The sequence below is a fragment of the Falco peregrinus genome, chromosome 4 (assembly GCF_023634155.1).
Source record: "Falco peregrinus isolate bFalPer1 chromosome 4, bFalPer1.pri, whole genome shotgun sequence".
In the NCBI taxonomy this organism is placed as follows: domain Eukaryota; kingdom Metazoa; phylum Chordata; class Aves; order Falconiformes; family Falconidae; genus Falco; species Falco peregrinus.
Window position 1 is genome coordinate 3,324,718 of NC_073724.1, and position 17,472 is coordinate 3,342,189.

The following is a 17,472-nucleotide window of genomic DNA, read 5'->3' on the forward strand; positions in this document are numbered from 1 at the left end:
TCCCACCGGGAGACAGTGCCGCACCACAATAAGTGTTTTCCTAACTGTAAGAATAAATGTCCCGTGTTTTCTCCTTAAAAAACACAAAGGTCTTGCACCGCACCTATTTGAACCCTTGCAAACATTACTGTGTTGGATCAGTGTATGCAGCAGGCTTTCACGTTGCATTTGGTTCCCGCAGGAAAAAGGAGCTTTTCCAAAAAAAGTTCGACTACATTTCTGCAGGGCTTTTCCAACACCGGTCAGCACAATCGCCACGCAGTCACCCAAAAGCTGCTGGCCTCACACAGTCGCTTTGTCCGCACCAGCCTGCGAGCGCAGAGATCCTCAGCTGCATTTCGCATCCCTGTGGCTGGGAGCGGCCGGGAGGCGCAGGGCAGCGACCCGGGCAGGACCCGCGGCGTGGCACGGGGCCGGCCTTCTACTTGACTCGCTGTGCCCAGCAAGCGCCCGCTGTCCCTACGGGAAGCCGATGTGCCGCCGTGCTGTCGGTGCTGGGCCGGTGAGGGCCTCTCCGCCACGTTTGGGCGAGGATTAGCGAGGCGGCAGGCACCAGCCGGCGCCCCGCCGCATCCCCGGGCGGCACCGCTGCCCGCAGCTCCCCCGCCCGGTCAGGGGGCGACCGCCGGCCTGGGCCCGGGCTCGGGCCCCGCCGCGGGGCTGCCTTCCCCGTGTTTACTCCCCGAGCAGGGGCTGTGCGGATGCACTGCTGCCGCCCTCAACTTCTCCGCTCGCCGTGGTTTGGCCTCTGAATGAAACCCACCGAACTCGACAGAGTTCAGTCGCCGGGGGACTGCGCGGCTGGGCGGCCGGGGCCGTGCGGGGCCAGGCCGTGCCGTGCCCGCCGCCCGCACCCCGCCGCGGCCGTTACCCCGCGGCGCTGCCCAGGGCAGGCGTAGTTTACTCTCGCAGCCCTCCCCGAGCGGCCAACGGGCAGCGGCTGCCGGCGCGGGTGCCGGCACGGCTCGGCGCTCCCCTCGGCGCCGGGGGCCCGGCGGGCGGCGGCCCCCGCTACCTGCCCCGCTCCGCCGCCGCCGCCGGCTCCTCAAACACTGCGAAGAGCAGCGCGACGATCTTTGTGTGAGTGTGTGCGCCAGCAGCTCCCTCGCGGGCCGCGGGTGTAACGGCGCCGCTGAATGGCTGGCGAGCCCGTCCCTCAACGCAGCGGCCAATAGCGGTCCGCCTTATATCCCGGGGAGTGTTGTGGCGCTGCCCGGGTTGCATGGCTCTGTGTGGAGCCGCGTTCCGCGGGCGCCGAGGCGGAGGGGCTCCGCTGCGCGCCGCGCCTCGCTTCGGCCCAGCGGCGAGCCGCCCGCCCGCCCGCCGGCCCCGCCGAGGTGAGTGCGAGCCGCCCGCCGCCCCTCGCCGGGCGGCAGGGAGACGGGCAGCGGCGGCCGGGGAGCTGGGTGCCCTCGCCCCACACTTTCCCCTCCGCGCCTCAGCGGCAGGGCAGCCCCCCCCCCGCCCCCCCCACCTCTCCGCGGCGTTAGCGGCCGGGAGGGAGGCGCGGAGCTTCCCCTGCCCGGCGCGGCGGCTGCCGCGGCTCCCAGTCACTTTTCCTGCCTGTCGTCAGCCCTGCCTGGCTTGGAAAGTTTGGGCAGGGGAGAACGGGTGGGTTGGTGCCGCCTGCCCTCTGCCCGGCCGGGAGGGCAGGGCTGCCCGGGGGTGCTTTACCGTGGTGGGGGTTGTGAGGTGAATTGCAATAGAGCGCAGTGCATTTAGAAAAAAAAAAAACAAAACCCCAACAAACCACCACCAGAAGAAGAAGGCGGCGGGGGTAGGCCAGCCAGTGCCAGGCTGCGTTTGAAACCAGGCACCTCTCGCCGCCACAGAGAGAGAGGCAAGAGCAGCGGCGGCCGCGGCGGAGGGAGGAAGGGGAAGGAGGGCGAGGAGGAGGAGGAGGAAGGCTGGCCATCGGCCGCCGCTCGGTGTGTGCCTGCGGGGGGGACTTGACAGGGAAAATCGCGGCAGGCAGAAACGAAACTTCATCCCGAGGGGCGGCGAGGCGAGGCGCGGGGGAGAGTGCGCGGATCGGTATGGGCTGCCGCCGGCCTGGGGGGCTGCGAGCCGCCGCCGCCGGGAGGAAGGCGGGGGGTGGGGTGGGGGGGATATACCAGCGGAGAGGGCGAGGGAGCCGATTCGGCGGCCGCACGGGGCCGGGGTGGGGGGGGAGAGGAATGGGAGGAAAAAAACCCGGCGCCGACCCCGACAACAACAGCGGCCGGGCTCGGCCGGAGAGTTGGGCTGCGCGTTTTCCGGTAGTCATCGGCGATGCACCCGGGGCGGCGGCGGCGGCCCCGGTGGGCAGCTGGGGGGGGGGGGCTGCCGGAGTTTCGCGTGGATGTGGGATTATGTTGTGTCAATAAGTTTAAGGTGGAGAGGGAGAAAGGGAGGCGGGCGGGGGCCCGGAGGGAGCGGGGGGGGGGGGAGGCGGCGGCAGGCCTCGGCCGCGCGAAGTCCTATTTCTGAAGGTAAGTTGTGACATTGGGTGGTCGCGATGACAGAAAACTTGGCGAGGGGCGCCCCGGGGAGGGGGCGGCTGCCTCGGGGGGGCTCTCCCCGCCGCCGGGAGCCGGATGGGTGCTCGGCTGTTATTTGCTGCTGCGAGATCGGGTCGCTGGTAAATTACAGAAAGCAGCCCTCCCCCTCCTCCTCCTCCTCCCCCGCCCCCCCCCAACCCCCCCCCCCGCTTCGCTCTTCCTCCTCTCGGGTTTATTTGCAATGTATGAAACTTGCATGGCTGTGAGGAGAGCCGATCCTGTGTAGGTTTGCGAGGAGGAGGAGGAGGAGGACGGGGAAGGAAGGGTTGGAGGCAGGGGAAGGGAAGGCAATCGCGTTAATCCCGGGCGCCGCACGGCAGCAGGTTTGCGTTAGAAATATCGGTGGCAGCCCGCCGCCGCTGAATGAGGAAGGTAAAACCGAAGCGAAGCGAGAGCCGCCGAGGCGACATGTACGGCGGCGGGGCGAGAGGCACCGGCAGGCGGCTGCCCGCCCCCTCCCTGCCTGCCTGCCTGCCTGCCTCCTCCCTCCCTCCCCGCCGGGGCGGGGAAGGACCGTGCCCGGGTCTCCCCCGCTCGCCGCCAGCCGAGCCGGGGGGCCGCGGGGCTTTAACCGTGTGCCGGGCGGATTCGCCACTTTTTTCCGGGGAAGGGCCGTGGCTAAAAGTTTTTTTCCGGAGGTGAGTGTGTGCGGGGAGGCCGGGGCCAGGCCGGCGGTGGTCACTCGGGCCTGGGGCGCCGAAACCATTGCCCGTCCTGCTGGTGACACGTCCAAGTCCCGCAGCCCGGTGGGGCGGCGGAGGGGCCCGGCCCGGGCGCCGGGGCAGGGACGGGGTGCCGGTCTCCATGTGGCTCTCCCGGCGGCGGCGGCACCTCCTCCCCGGTGGCAGCGGCGGCGGCGGCAGCAGCGGGATCATCGCCCGGGCCCGCGGGGAGGAGGAGGGGAGCAGCAGGGAGGTGTTTGCTGCCAGCCTGCCTCGCCAGATCCCGCCGGGGAGGGCAGCTGGGAGGGCCGGGGAGCCCCCCGCGCCCCCTCCCCGCGCCGCCGCCCCTTCCCTGCCCGCCCGCCCGCCCCCAAAGGTGTTGTGCAGACTTTTCCCCCGGGAGGGTGAGATTTATGCGCTGCATTATTGCTCCTCTCCTCCCCCCTCAAAGCAAGATGGACTCTCTCTTCTCTCTCTCACTCACTCACTCTCTCTCTCTTTCTCTCCCCCTCTCCCTGTGTCTTGTCAGCCTTCAAGATCGACATTTTGTAACTAAGATGCAAACTTGATGGTGACCGGGGGCGCGGGGGGGAGACGGGAAAACCCTGGGTCGCGGCGGTCTTTCTCCATATTTAATACCTTTTCTTTCCACCCCACCCCGGAGCCCGGATTCCGGTGGCCCTACACTTTGCACGGGCGGGGGTGGGCGGCGGGCGGGCGGCGGCCGCACACGCCGCCCTGCCCCCTCCCGCGGCGGCCGGGGGTCTGGCCGCTCTCCCCGCGGGCGGCGGTGGTGGAGGGGCCGGCTGGGCGGCCGCAGGACTCCGGGCGGCTCGGCTGGGCTCTGCCGGGGGGGAACGGGCATTACCTGAAACTGTGTTACAGCCTTGCAGCCTGCCGTCCGTCCCTCTGCCTGTCTGCCTGTCTCTCTCCCCGGGTGGATCTCGTACCTGCAGTCTGGCGGCTTGTTCTTGTTAATTTTGCCTTGTTTGGCTTCCCCACGCGCGGGGATTGATCGCTCACTTGTGTAAGTTCCCGGGGGTTATTGTTATGTATGCCTCCTTGCAGATGGTGGTCAACTTTCTGCCTTTTATTTTGATAACGCCCGCCTGCTTCGCTGGGTGTGCGTGTAAATAATAATGTACGTGGTGCATCCCTGCGTGTACCTGTGGATGGCTGTGTGCACGCATAAACATGCATCCGTGTACGAGAGAGACACAGGAAAAATAACCCACCGTGCTGATGCACACTCAGATGATTTGCTCCATTTGCCCAGTCCTAATGCCCTTTAAAGACATGGTACATCTTTTGTTTGCTCCTTACGGTTTCCTGCGACTGTCATCTTGGTTTAATGATAACTTATCTGGGGTGGGGGTGAGGAGGAAGCAAGTTTCAAGTTTTGGGATCTCTCTTCTTGTTGGCGTTGTGGTGAGTTGCAATATTGTAAATATCATGGGGTGCTGATGATGTGCCTTTATTTGATACCTTATAGGTCACTATCACATGACAAAGGCTTTGAGACACCTTCATCTTCATCTGTCTGTAATTTCCATTTGCCTTCCTGGGTAAGTATGTAAACTGTATGCACAGAAAAAAGAACTCGGTTGTTGTTGGTAAGATACAGGTTCTTGTGTTGCTACTTTTCACGTGGAAGATGCTTGTCCAGGTTTTAGCACCTCAGAAAACATGTCTTCTCCCAGTACTTACAGCAACTGCTAGATTACAAAGTTTCTATGTAGGGGTGGGTCAGAATAACCTGAGAATTAAAAAGCTGTCTGTATTCCGATATCTCTTCTTCCCTTTTCCCCCTTCTTTTTTCTTAAACCTTGTTTTTTAAAGGTGATCAGCTGATTGACTTAGGGTAAAAGTTTTAAGCCAGAGCAACATTAGAATATGCAAAGTGAAACACACAGGTTGAAAACTTAATGAGGATGTAAAGCCCTTTTAAAATTCAGTGCTAGGAAAAATATGAAAATGGAAATGGAATGGGCAATTAGAAATCTCTGGAGGTCAAGAATCAGTGGGAGGTTCAGCAGAACCGTAATACTACTGCAACAGGAGTTGGTTCAGTTTTAACATGTAAACTGAGAGCTAATTAGAATTCCATCCATGCTCTTTCGGTATTACTGTTTTTTTTCTTTTGGCATTGATTAATGCAGGTACCTATCAATTTGAAAGATGAATCTTAGTGACTAATTCACTAGTATTCCTAAATGTTCAGGTACACAACCTTTTTTTTTTTTTTTTTTTTAATCTGTCTGTTGGGAAGAGCTCTAACACCTTTTGTAGCGTTTGACATCTTTTAGGCTGAAGTAGAAGTGGTAGTTCAAAGAAGAGGTTCTAAATTTATGGGATCAAATTCATAGATGACATAAAACGAGTGGCACTCAGAGTGATTCTCACACAATCACCCATGGTGGCACTGAACTGCATTTGGCCCAAAATGGGGAAGTGTTGGGTATTTTTATTTTTTTTTTAATGGTACTATTGTGTATGTAATTGAAAACAAGACGAGACATGTATTTGGGGTAAGCTTAGTACTCATAAATGCGAATGATTAATAACATACCCTTGACCTTTTCCAGGCAGTGTATAGCAGACATAGGATAAGTGATGGTCCCAAACATGCTGTCTCGAAGGGAGCTGTTGGGAGCAGCTGTTCTGGTGTGATATTATGACCACAACGCTAGTCTTAAGATTGGGATAGCCGCTGAGGGGAGGTGGTTCAAAGGGAGGATTCTGCCTGTTCTCCAGTTGTTGTAGAATTACACCCTAATTTCAGTTTTTCAGATTTTGTGGGCAGTGAGGTTGGTATGTGTAGGTCTGAGAGTGTAAACACAAAATGAAATTACTGAAATTCTTTATGGCAGATGTTGCATAGGAGAGTATTCTTTCAGTTTTATAGCATTGCTGACAAGGATCATGTTCTGTGTAGAGTAATTGGTGCAAGAGTTTTTTACGAAGTAAAAATGTATTGGGAAATTCAAAACCTGGCAGATAGGCTTCAGACTGTTGTTCAGAGCTGAATACAAATGCATTGATTTCTTAACTTAATTTTCTGTGTTTTCAGGTAAGAGTCAGAGTAGAGTGCTGTAAGTGCCAAGGATTTTTTTCTTTATTTGGGGTAATATGAAAGGGTACTGAACAAGAATAGCACAGGGACCTTGCTTCAGGTAGTATCTTCAGTCATTATCTGATTTTAGTTTTGTGTGCTGAAGTCTTTTGGATGCATGGAATTTTGATCCTAGAAATGAAGTGGTGATCATAATCTGCCCACAGCTTTTGAGGAGTGGACCTCGATTTTGTGGACAGAACTACATGTAGGTCTCACCCAGTGTTGAACTGGCACGAACAAATTATGAAGAAAAGAAGGGTAGGGTGTCTTTTTGACAAAAAAAGGTGTAAAACTAGCTTTGGAGAAACTGAGAAATACATTTCCTCATGGCCTAAAAAAAAAAGATAATAAAAGTAATGTGCCTTATTAAGGGGACAATAGAGATTTCATTAGGTTTGTCCATGAGTAGAAACTTCCATTTACTTTAGGGAGCTTTTATTTTGGTAAAAGGGATGTTTTATCTTACTATACAGTTCTCGGTAAAGTAACTGTTCATGCCTGAAGTTTAGTAATTCAGTCTTGACCTACAGGAGAGACACCTGGGTTCTGGTCTTGGTTAACAAGTGCTGGGTGAGTGCTGGTGTGTCACAAGCCAAAAGGGGATGAGCTGCTTAGCAAGGGGCCTTGTGAATGCTTCAAAAATTGCCCCGTGGTCTCAAAAGTTCGTTGCATACTGCTGTCCCTCTTGGCACAGCAAGCTGATAAATTGTTTCAGACAGACACATAATTTAGGAGAAACATGACTGGTTTCTGTGTTGAGGTGAACTCAACGTTTTATTTAAGAAGCTTGCCCTCGATGCTTTCGAGTGTTTGGGGCGCTGCTTTCCATAAACCCATCGCCTGAAAAACTTCCATTGGTTTCAGCAGGAGGGTAATTTCAGAAAGGAGTGTGGGAGTGATGGCGAGAGGAATTAGTCCATGTTTGTTTTCCCATTCAAGGAAGAAAACCTTTCTTTTTCATAGCTGTTTTGTGAATAATTAAAGATATTAAATGTCAGGTGTCCACATAAAATATCAGAGGTAATTGTGCAGTTATTTTAGAGCTAACATTTTTCCTTTTCATCCACAATGATCTTAATGTACTTTGTAAATTAGTGATTCCATAGCTTGCAATCCTGTAAGCATGTGAATATCTTTAAGCAGATGACAAGTCTTGTTAAATTCAGTGATACGATTGCTCGCATTCAGAGCTCAAAGTTATTCCAGGTTGCTGCCTCCCGTAGTCCGCGGGCTGAGGATGCGCAACATCTCTGAAGCTCAGTTAATATGGCATTAGGCAGGGCAGTCTTCTGGCATAGAGCTGGTAGCGGAGTGGTGTGAAGAAAGGAAATTTAAACGAAGTGAGCTGGGGAGAGTTACTCTTCCACCACATGTAGTGGTGGGGAAGATGCAGGTAAGGTAGACGCGACCTGCAGTCTGCAAGGCTCTGCTGTAATGTGAAGGTTTTAAATGCACCTGCTGTGAAATCGGGACACCTGGGAAGTGAAACTGCCTCTTTTTCGACGGTACGTGGTATATGTAGCGTTCAGGCCTCCCCCTTTATCTGAAGGTAGTCCCTTGGTAGAGGAAGGTACTACAAATTAAAGTTGGAACTGAACCTAAACTCTTGTTTTAATTTCTGAGTGTGTCACAGGCTGCCTCTGTGAGCTTTGGCAGGTGATGTAGTCAAAACCAGAGGCCGCTTTGCAAATCTCGCACCCAAGTCAGGCTTGTGTGCCCTGCCATGGGGGTGACCTGTCGCAGCCACTGGTGGAGTCAGCAGTGCTGCTGTGGCCCACTGGTGGCTTCCAGGGCCAGCGTTTACTTGTGGAAGCACAGCCCTTTGCCACCTGCAAACGGAAACTAATGATACTTCCCTGTATCATTAAATCATATGGCACCCATATATTGGGACAGTTTTCCTGAGTGAATTAGTTCTAAAGCAGTATGGATGCTCTTTTACTGTAACCTTAATAATTTGTTTTCTTTATTACTTAGGAGTTTATAAAGCTGGATTGAAGTAATAGTCATATGTATTTCAAAATATTCCTGAGAAGAAACAGGAAAAAGTCAACTTTCTAACTTCTATGGTATTAACTTTTTTCTTTTCCTTCTACCATGTTTCCCCCCTTCCCTGGAGTATCACTGTCAGAAGCTTTTTCATTCTGTTTTACTTCAAAAGATTATTGCTTATAGTGATTTTTTTTTTTTTTTTTTTTAAGATCAGTGATGATACAAAGTTTCTATCTGAGAGCAATATGATGAGCCTGGTACTAGTGGACCTGTGAATTTCGTAAGACTCAGGCAGCTGTCACCCACCCTTCTTGACAGTTTCAGAAGGGATAAGACCTGTACCACCATAAGGATGGCTCAAGGGTCTGCTGTTAGATTTCATTGCTTGGAAAAGGAAAAAAAAAAAAAAAAAAAAGCACCGGTTATTATCTCAATAATAATGATACTCGTATTTGGCAGTTGTAGGCATTGCCTTATTCATGTGTTTATGTCCTGTCTGGTGAAGTACATAAGCTGTACTGTAATCGCACACCTTAAACCAGGGAACAATCGTTTTTATCCCTGTTTTAGGCACCTGAGGTACAAAGCAGTAAAGGAGCGTAGGCTTGCATGCTGTCACTTAGCAGGTTAGCATTAGCAGGGAATGGAACAAAATCTGCCTCTGATTCCTTGGTTTTGTGTGCTTTCCTTTGGTGTATGTGACCACTCTGAAGCTTTCCTCATAAATGCCTGTCTTGACATGTGAGTAGTCTTACTGAATTCTGTGCTGGTTGGGCATATTTTTCTAATACTCAACTTTCATTCATAATGCTGCTTAAAAAAACCCACACACACACACCAAAAACACCCCACCTTCAGAATAGTATGAAGTTACTGACTTTCAGTTTGGTTATATTTATTGACAGGAGAGGCTAAAGTAGGAGGAGAGCTTACTGAGGAGTTTTTGCCACTAAACATGGTATTTAAGCTGTGGTGTGTATCACTATTTGTTAGATTATACTATGTAATACTAACTTCCTTGTGTTACCTTTATGAACTAAGATAATAAGTTTTCATAGCAAAGTTTTAAAAATACACATTCATATGGAATAGTTCTTTACAAAGAATGATTTTTCATATTCATAATGTAGTGTAAACTAATTTTCTCATGAAACGTGGAATTGGCAGAAGTGGCTACTTTGGCACTCCGGTAGTATGGTGATAACGAGGGTAACTTACTAATTTGAACTTTTATTTCTAAACTCACTAAACATTTAATCCTGTAAGATTTTCAGATTTGCTCATTACTACTGTTTTGTTACCGAGAATATGAGTTAACTTTAATTTTAAAATAGGAGTTGTATTTGAGGAGTAGTATACTTAATGTTTGAGTGTGGACCTAATTGTAATATTCTCACCATGATAGCAGCATTTTATTATTTTTAATATTTATAAATTCAATTACATAGAAGATGAATCAACAAAGAGGAAAGGCATGGATTTGACACTTTCCAGTGGCTGTACCTCTTCCTTTATAGCACACTAATGCATAATATAATAGCAAGTCCTTATGAGCATGGACAATTCAGCATGTGAAAATAAACTAGCTTCAGGCATATCTGAGTACAAAGAAAGCTAGTACAACAAAATTTCAATTTTTAGCAAGGGGGAGGAAAGTTAACAGGATTTTATGAGACTACACAAAAAAATCAGTTGCTTAGGAAGCATGGAATTTTTATTGTCAGAAATCTTCCATGTGGGTGTTTTGATAGAAGAGATGTTATAAAGGGTAGCAATCACTGAAAGTAAGAAACAGCATTTTATTGACCCTTAATGTCACGGCCTCATTTGGCAAAGATAAAGTAATTCAGTGGAATTGCACGGCATGGGACCTATGGAACTTGATACAAGTGGAAGCTCTTGACAAGACTCTTAAGTCCTGTCTACGCCTTCCCTTGCTGAGGGGAAGTAGGAAGGTGGGTCTTCCTCTGCCTGTTTGGCGTGTTTTGTTTGGGTTTTTTTAATTCTTTTTTTCTTTCTGAAAGGCCATATGTATGTAGCAAATTGTTGAGGAGTCTGCTTTGAGAGGCTGTGAAACCAGAATAACTGTGCCTGGCTGAGGGGTTACTCTCCTCTTACGCAGGTGTAGCAACAGGAAGATTTCTGCTATCCATACTCCCAGGAGGGGCTTCATCCCGCTCTTCCGAAACCCAGAGTTCCCTGTGGCAGGGCCAAGCGTGCATATTAAAGCCCTGCTCCTTTGCGCTGTTGATGAGAGCTGAACTGGTCCATGGCAGGATTCAAGTGAGGAAAGCTTAAACCTGGTCCTGGGCCTCTGGTGCAGTGGGTCGTGGATTGGTGACTACACCACACTGCTGAGTGTGCCAGGCAGTAGTTTGCTCCCGTTGGGTTGATGGCTTTCAGCCTTTACCTCTCAGTTCTTTCCCAGTATGTTTTTTCTGCCAGCTACGTAAGGACTTTTAAACTTATCCCTTGTCAGAAGTTGTCTGTCTTTCTGGCTTTGATTTTTTTGGTTTTTGTTTGTACCCATGTTCTTCACAATCAGGAGTTACCCAGCAATGGCAGTGGGTAAAGCATGCCACACGATAATGGATAGGATTATATCTCTTGCAGTAGAATAGTAAGTCTTCACTCTTCAGCCTGTGTGTTCTTTTATGAAGCAAATAATCCTAGGGTTTTGTTTGTGTATGTGAGAGAATGCATTATTTTGTGGTTGTCAAAGCAATATTTAAGAGAAAGACATCATGTGAGATTTGGAGATGAAGCTGGATAAAGAAAACCTTGTGAGAGAATGGAAAGAGTGAGGGAGAGCTTGACTTCTTACCTTATTTCAGCCACTTCAGTGTGAAGTAGCTCCACAAAAGGCAGTGGAGCTGAAACATTGTGATGTTCTGCATTAAAATCTGTCCGTGAAAGTTGGGAGGAAGTTGCTCTTTTTTGCCAGGTTGATAAGAAACGCATTTTTGTGGTTGGCCATGTTATGATTTGCTTTCCACAAGTGGTCTTTGAGCCACATCATGCCTACAGTGGTCTGCAGTTAGCAACATCATGCTGTTCCTCCTCCCCACCCCCTTATGGGGTGAAGTACAGGAACATAAATGTATCTTGTTCTAACTACTGAAGAGCTCAGTCCTCCAGCTGCAACTGTGCAATTGGATTCCTAAACAAAAAGCCAAAACCAGAGCTGCATCAGCAATGTGCACCCCTTCGCAGATCTGCTGCGTGAAGTTTCTGGTGGCCTGTGATTCCTCACGAAAGCTGCAGATTTCACATTATTCTTAATTATTGATGTGCAGATAGGTCTGCCAGGGTCATGCACCAGTTGTACTCTGTGATCAGTGCACAAGCTTATAGGCAGTCCCTGACCTGATGACGAGCAACACAGGAAGGGCTAGGAATAGAGATGCTGCTGAAACGCGCAGAGTTCCCATAACTAAGAGGAGGGTGGAAGAGGATAAAGTGTGAGAATGCGGTTTGGTAGGTGTTACCTCTTTTGGCATCTGTGCCGTTTTGTTCAAGTACATTTGCTTCCCAGGTTGGTTATATGGCTAGGCAAAAAAAAAAAAAAAAAAAAAAGGCATTCTGATGTACTGCAGATCAATGGTTGGAGATGATAGAATTGGAAACTAGTAGCATTGTCACCTCCATTTCATTGGTAAGTCTAACTTCAGATGTTTGCAAAAGGTTTCTTTATACCCAGATTTCGTGTTGAATAGTGCAGGCTTTCTGCCTGGCTCAGCTCTTATCAGTGAGTGCCCCGTGACACAAACTTGGGAGCTTCAGAGTTTACCTCTTGTTTGAAAATGTCAGTAATTTTTTTTCTGATTTAAGTGAAAATGTCTTTATTTGTATTTCTTCCCTCTAATTTGTTTGAGATACTCTTTCATACATTGTGTTAAACATCAGTCATCAAGTGCTCATAATATATTTTGAAACAAGTATGCAAAATTGCAGCATGATCCAGCACTGATTACAGAGCTATGGCATACGAATTAATAAGAAAATAAAAATAGCATCATTAATTTCCAGCTGCTTTTGGAGAAGCAGAGGTGTTTATAGGGGGAAATCTGGTGCCTGCAAAATGAAGAATGACAAAAGTGGTAGCAGATATGTTAATGCACGTAACTATTCACAATTTACTTCCTCTGTTCCTCTGTTCTTTTGATTAAAAATGGGTTTCAGTATCAAAAGAGTAAGCTTGAGGCTCCAGTACCGTTCTTTTAAAACTGTTGTACTAAATAAAGAGCACAAGTGTCAGAACGAGAGCAAAGCAAGGAAGTTTTTAACTTTTTTTTTTTTTAGAATAGAAAACCTTCAATAAGGGAGGTAAATTATGGATAGCCAAGTGTAATGGTTGGTTGAATGTGTCTGTTTCCTATTAAAATGAGAGCTCATTGCCTCTGCGTATGTGAGGGGAAAATTATCTTCTAAGTGTTCCCCTTGGTAGTAAATCAGTGTTTTCCTTGGCATCTCCTGTATACGCTTGTTTGTGCTTAGGAGTCTCACCTCAGCATTGTGTACCAAAGCAGCAGAAGGTAAATGAAGTCTACAGTGAAAAGTGACCCAGCCAAATTTTACACTGTGAGGGTCCTCACCACGGTTCGGACAGTCAGTCTCCTTCGGAGGACGCTGTGGATGGGATCTGGGTGCTCAGTCGCAGGTTTTGACATCTCCGCTTAGTTTGCTGTTACCTGGGGCTGGCCCGTTGTTCAGGTGGGAGCTCCAAACGAAGCTTTGAGCCTGCGTGCCTGCAAAGTCTTCCTGGATTTTAATCAGCAAAGGAAGATCCTGCCCTCCTGAGAGACATGTCTAAAGGAAGCAGATTATTTATTTATATAGTGAAGTGGACTCTAGAGGATGTCCCTGTCGAGCTTTCTGTTTCGCTGCACCATGTGGTGATGGGGCCGAAGTGAGTGAGAGGATGCTGGGAGCACAGGGAGGGAAGCACCTGAGAAAACTGGCCAGATGCTGTGTTTTGTCTAAGAATTGTCCTGCTGGTTTCTGGGCCACTGGTGATGTAGTTCCTGTGTGCGCGGTCTTGCTTTCCTGGATGGACTCACAGGGCTGCATTTGAAGTTTACCGTTATTTTTCACGTAGGAAGGCAGGGCGGGAGAAGTCAGAGCGGGAGGTGAGGCAGTCATCTCAGGCATTCCCGTGCAGTCAGTTGCAGGAGAGAAGGGCACGGCTCAGGTCTTCCAGTGAGGACAGTATGTGTTCCCTTATTCAAGGATCCTAGAGGGGGAAAAAAATATCTTTGTGAGTGGGGGTTGGTGTTCTGCGGAGTGCTAACAGGCTTTGCAGAGATTGAGCCGGGCTGAAGGGGAGAGTGGGGGCAGGCGCAGTGAGAGCACCTCATATTCCTGGCCCTGATGAGCCCCTCTGCACCTGAGCTTACGTGTGCGCTGCCTTGACATTCCAGTTTGACCTATTGAACTGATTTAAATAATTATTCTGGTCAATAAACACTTGGTTTAAATTGGTGCTTTTAATCTCATTTTGCTTTGGTATTTTTGTATTTGTTTTCTCAGAAGCAATCTCTATTGGTAGATGACCGTTAAAATATGTTGCTAAATATAGCCTTTACACTACATTTGGCACCACTTTTTGTTAGTTCAGAGGATGCAGTGTATGCCTGCACACTTTTCAGTGGTTACATGGCTTGCGTACATTTATTTAGATTGCAATTGTTAAGAAAATTTTGATTTAGGACGTGACAAATTATGCTTTTTTTAATCGTGGCCTTCAGAACTGTCCAATTTATTAAAGCCACACTCATGCATGAACACACACGTATATACAAGTTAATGCAAATAGTTTGCACTTAAAGTGTAAGTAAAGTATTATCCCTAATAAGTTAACTAATTCAGTTGTAACAGAAAGTAAGCTTTTAGAACTAGTAGAATTCAAACTTCTCTGCTTTGCTTTCTCAGATGAGGAGGAAAACAAGTGATCTTGCTTTTTCAATTCCCAGTTAATTTCTCACCTTTACACCAAACTTCACCAAGTTGCTTATGGAGCAAAGACATTTTCTCTGCAAATGCAGTGGAAGTTGCTATTTTCAGGTAACTTAGTTCTAAATGTAATACATGTTCTTGGTCCTTTGAAGACCTGCCTCTTCAGTATTTGAACTTTGTTTACAGTTTTCACATCAAACATTTGCAATTTATTTTAATTTAATATAAATTGAGTTATGTATTATAACAGTGGAATTGAACATTGGTTTGTAATAATTTAAAGGTGAATTACAATTAGGTGTTTTTTTAATTAAAATACATTTAGCACCGATAACATCTGATTGAAATTCGGATATGCTGTCTTTGTTCAGAAAGGATTCATTTGTAATGGTATCTATTTCTGTTAAGCTGAATATATTTTCTCAGACAACTTCAGTACCCATTATCCAAAGTTTCTATTTGTAATAACAGATGCCTTGAGCAGTATCTTCCACCATTAGGGAGTGCAGAGTAGCTCACTAGCTGACACTATGGATGTTTTTTTTTTTTGGGTTTTTTTTTTGGTGGGAGCTAGATCCGACTGTATCTTCTAGGAGATACACATCACACATCAACAGATACCTGTCTGTTTACACGAATGCATAGTTAACATAAAAAAATGTGGAATGATTATTTTAAAATTAATGTTGCAAACTTTCCTCTTGACCACTTGATGTGTAATTGTGACTTTAATGATTGAGGGGGGACTCTGCAACTTCCAGGAATTAATCTAGCACCACTGGGGTCCAGAAACCAAAAAGTAAACCCAAGTTGTTTACTTAGATGCTGAATGTATTAGATGAAGAAAGAGTAAGGGGCGGGGTGGGGGGGTTGGGGGGGGAAGAATCGGTAAATATGTCATGGCAGCTCCGTGGGCTAACATGGGTAAAGAATTCTAACCCCCACCCTACCAAAATATTAATAGCATCTGGGCAGAGTCGGAGAGCTTGATAACAGGTATTGACTCTGCAGCTGCACGCAGTGTTTCTGCAGCAGGGGGACTGTGTGGCAGCACCTGTGACCATGATGGAATGCAGAGCTGGACCTCAGGTAGTAGAAGGGTTGTGCTTCAGAAGCGGAGAGTGTGCCTGAGGCTGGTGGCATAGTTATACAAACTACTCATATATTGCAGTTGTGCCCCTGCCCCCCATCCCTGAAGGAGGAGTTACACACTTTGAGAAGTGTTTTTATTGCCGCCTTTTCCCAGTGCAAGCATAGGTTTCATGATCCTGTCCTTGTCCTGGATTTCCATATTCTTTCGTATCAGTGTATAGGGCATTCAAAGTCTCAACAGTTATTGCGGTCTTGTATAACTAAATAGAAAAACATAAGATTAGAAAGCTAAATAGAAATTAGAAGAAAACTGAAGCAAAGGTCAAAATGCTATTGTAGGTCACATGTTTAGAACAGTCAATTTTTAAAAAGCAAGAAAAAAGGAAAACCTTCCTTAAAAATTTGAAATGGGAAAATTACTGAGTATTACCGATTCATTTTCTTAAGTAGAGAACAAACCAAAGTAAGATGAATCGCTTATCCTGAAAGGGTCATAATTTTCATTTTCACATGCATTTGGTACAAGATCAGTAAGAAAATAAACTAGTTGCATATTTAGGGAACTTTTCTGATGCAAACTGTTTATTGCTGAAGCAGTCATGTTTTATGAAGCTGCCCTAAAACAATTAGCTCTTGTTTAGCCTAAGTGTTTAAGCAGAATGCTTTACTAATGTGGCTGATTTTATAGTTACTGCGTTTCCATAGGATTGAACCATTCTTGTTCTAACTTGCTTCCCCCCCCCCCCGCCATGTGAAATGTTGAGGCTTTTTTCCCTTTCAGAAAATAAGTATTTGAGCCAATGTTTTCCCAGGAGAATTGGTATCTTTGAGGGTGTTCTGTCTGAGATGTCTCAGAGAAGCCTGTTACTCAGCGTGTGCTTAGCAGTGTTTTCCTGCCAGGTTACACTAAAATGGGCTACTGGTCAGGCTAAAAAATCTGGATATAAAATTCACTTTGGTCTGAATTTAGGGTTGGTGTGAGCTTGTGCAATTCCACCGAGGCTGCTGAACTGAATTTGGCAGCGTTGGTCACGGGGATTGTGGCAAAACCAGCTAGGAGCAGCGCGTGTTTAAAATATTGCTGTAACTACATCACTAACACTTGATCGGAAGAATGAGACACCCTCACTTCTTTTTGTTTTTTATTTATGGGGGAGGGGTTGGGTTCTGTCTCTGCAATTAAAGCTCACCTTTTTCCCCTTGGCTTTGGAGAGTTGGTGGGATGGATCGACTTAGTGAAATAATCCCACCAACAGTCCATATTTAGATGACAGGCCACTCTTTTTCTTGGAACAGTTTTATACTTGGGAACTTCAAGAAAATCGTATCTTCACAACCAGAAGCATTTCTGCTAGTGCTGAACCAAAGTAATGTTGCTGCCAAGCAGTCTGCTTTCATGGCAGCTCTAGCCAAGCATAGGAGGAGTGGAGAGGCAGGTGCGCTATCTTAGCCTGAGCACTCCAAATTTGTATAAGGTAAGGTGCAGGATATTCATCCTTTGCAAGGTGCATGTGTATTATTCACTGTCTGCAAAATAAATTCTGTTAGTTTCCCAGGTACTTCTCCTCTCACACCCTCAAAAGTGACAGGGGCAACTAACTGTAGTGTCATTTGCCCACCCCCTGTCCAAAAAGGGGCTATGTTGTTACCCGGGAGCTGTGCCCCGTTAGGTGTAATCACTGTCATGCTGAGTTCAGTAAGAACTTTGCTATTGACTTCAGTGGAAATAAATTCTGACTTGTAAGAAAATGTTCATGAATCTCATTGAGGATTCATTAGGGATCATCTCTATTTCACCAATATAATGATACTGGTGATTGATGTGAATTTTGCTGTTGTGCAAATGTGAGTGAAAGTATAAGCATGGATGCAGTAATCTTAGAATAAAGGTACAGTATGCCACTGCAACTTTTTTCAGCTACAGAGACCAAAAAAAAGCAGTAAAATCTCTTTCACAAGGGTGTGCTTGTATTTCTGTAAATTTAGGGGCTTTTCCCATTCAAGGTATGCCGGTAACATTAACTGGTGTAGAACTGAAGCGCACTCACATGAATCACTTGCTAGATGTAGACTCGTGTCCTGGTGCCACAGTACTTGTACTGATTGTGTTCTGATA

General features: G+C 47.5%; 1 protein-coding gene across 20 annotated transcripts in view; it reads left to right on the forward strand.

Annotated features, from left to right (window-relative positions):
* Positions 1-1,199: 1,199 nt before the first annotated feature.
* BBX (BBX high mobility group box domain containing) overlaps positions 1,200-17,472 on the forward strand; it is a 145,636-nt gene continuing 129,363 nt past the window's right edge. For 4 of the 20 annotated variants that reach the window (XM_055801290.1, XM_055801287.1, XM_055801280.1 and 1 more), the window contains exons 1-2: positions 1,200-1,337; positions 4,695-4,767. Coding sequence is in view for 3 of the 20 variants with exons in the window: in XM_055801277.1 (XP_055657252.1) it covers positions 2,904-3,178; positions 4,695-4,767 (348 nt within the window). In the remaining 17 variants the exon portion in view is untranslated. Of the gene's footprint in view, positions 1,338-1,590; positions 1,612-1,880; positions 2,035-2,825; positions 3,179-4,210; positions 4,230-4,694; positions 4,768-17,472 lie in introns of those variants that run through there. The other 16 variants (XM_055801288.1, XM_055801282.1, XM_055801289.1 and 13 more) reach the window with 12 other exon arrangements.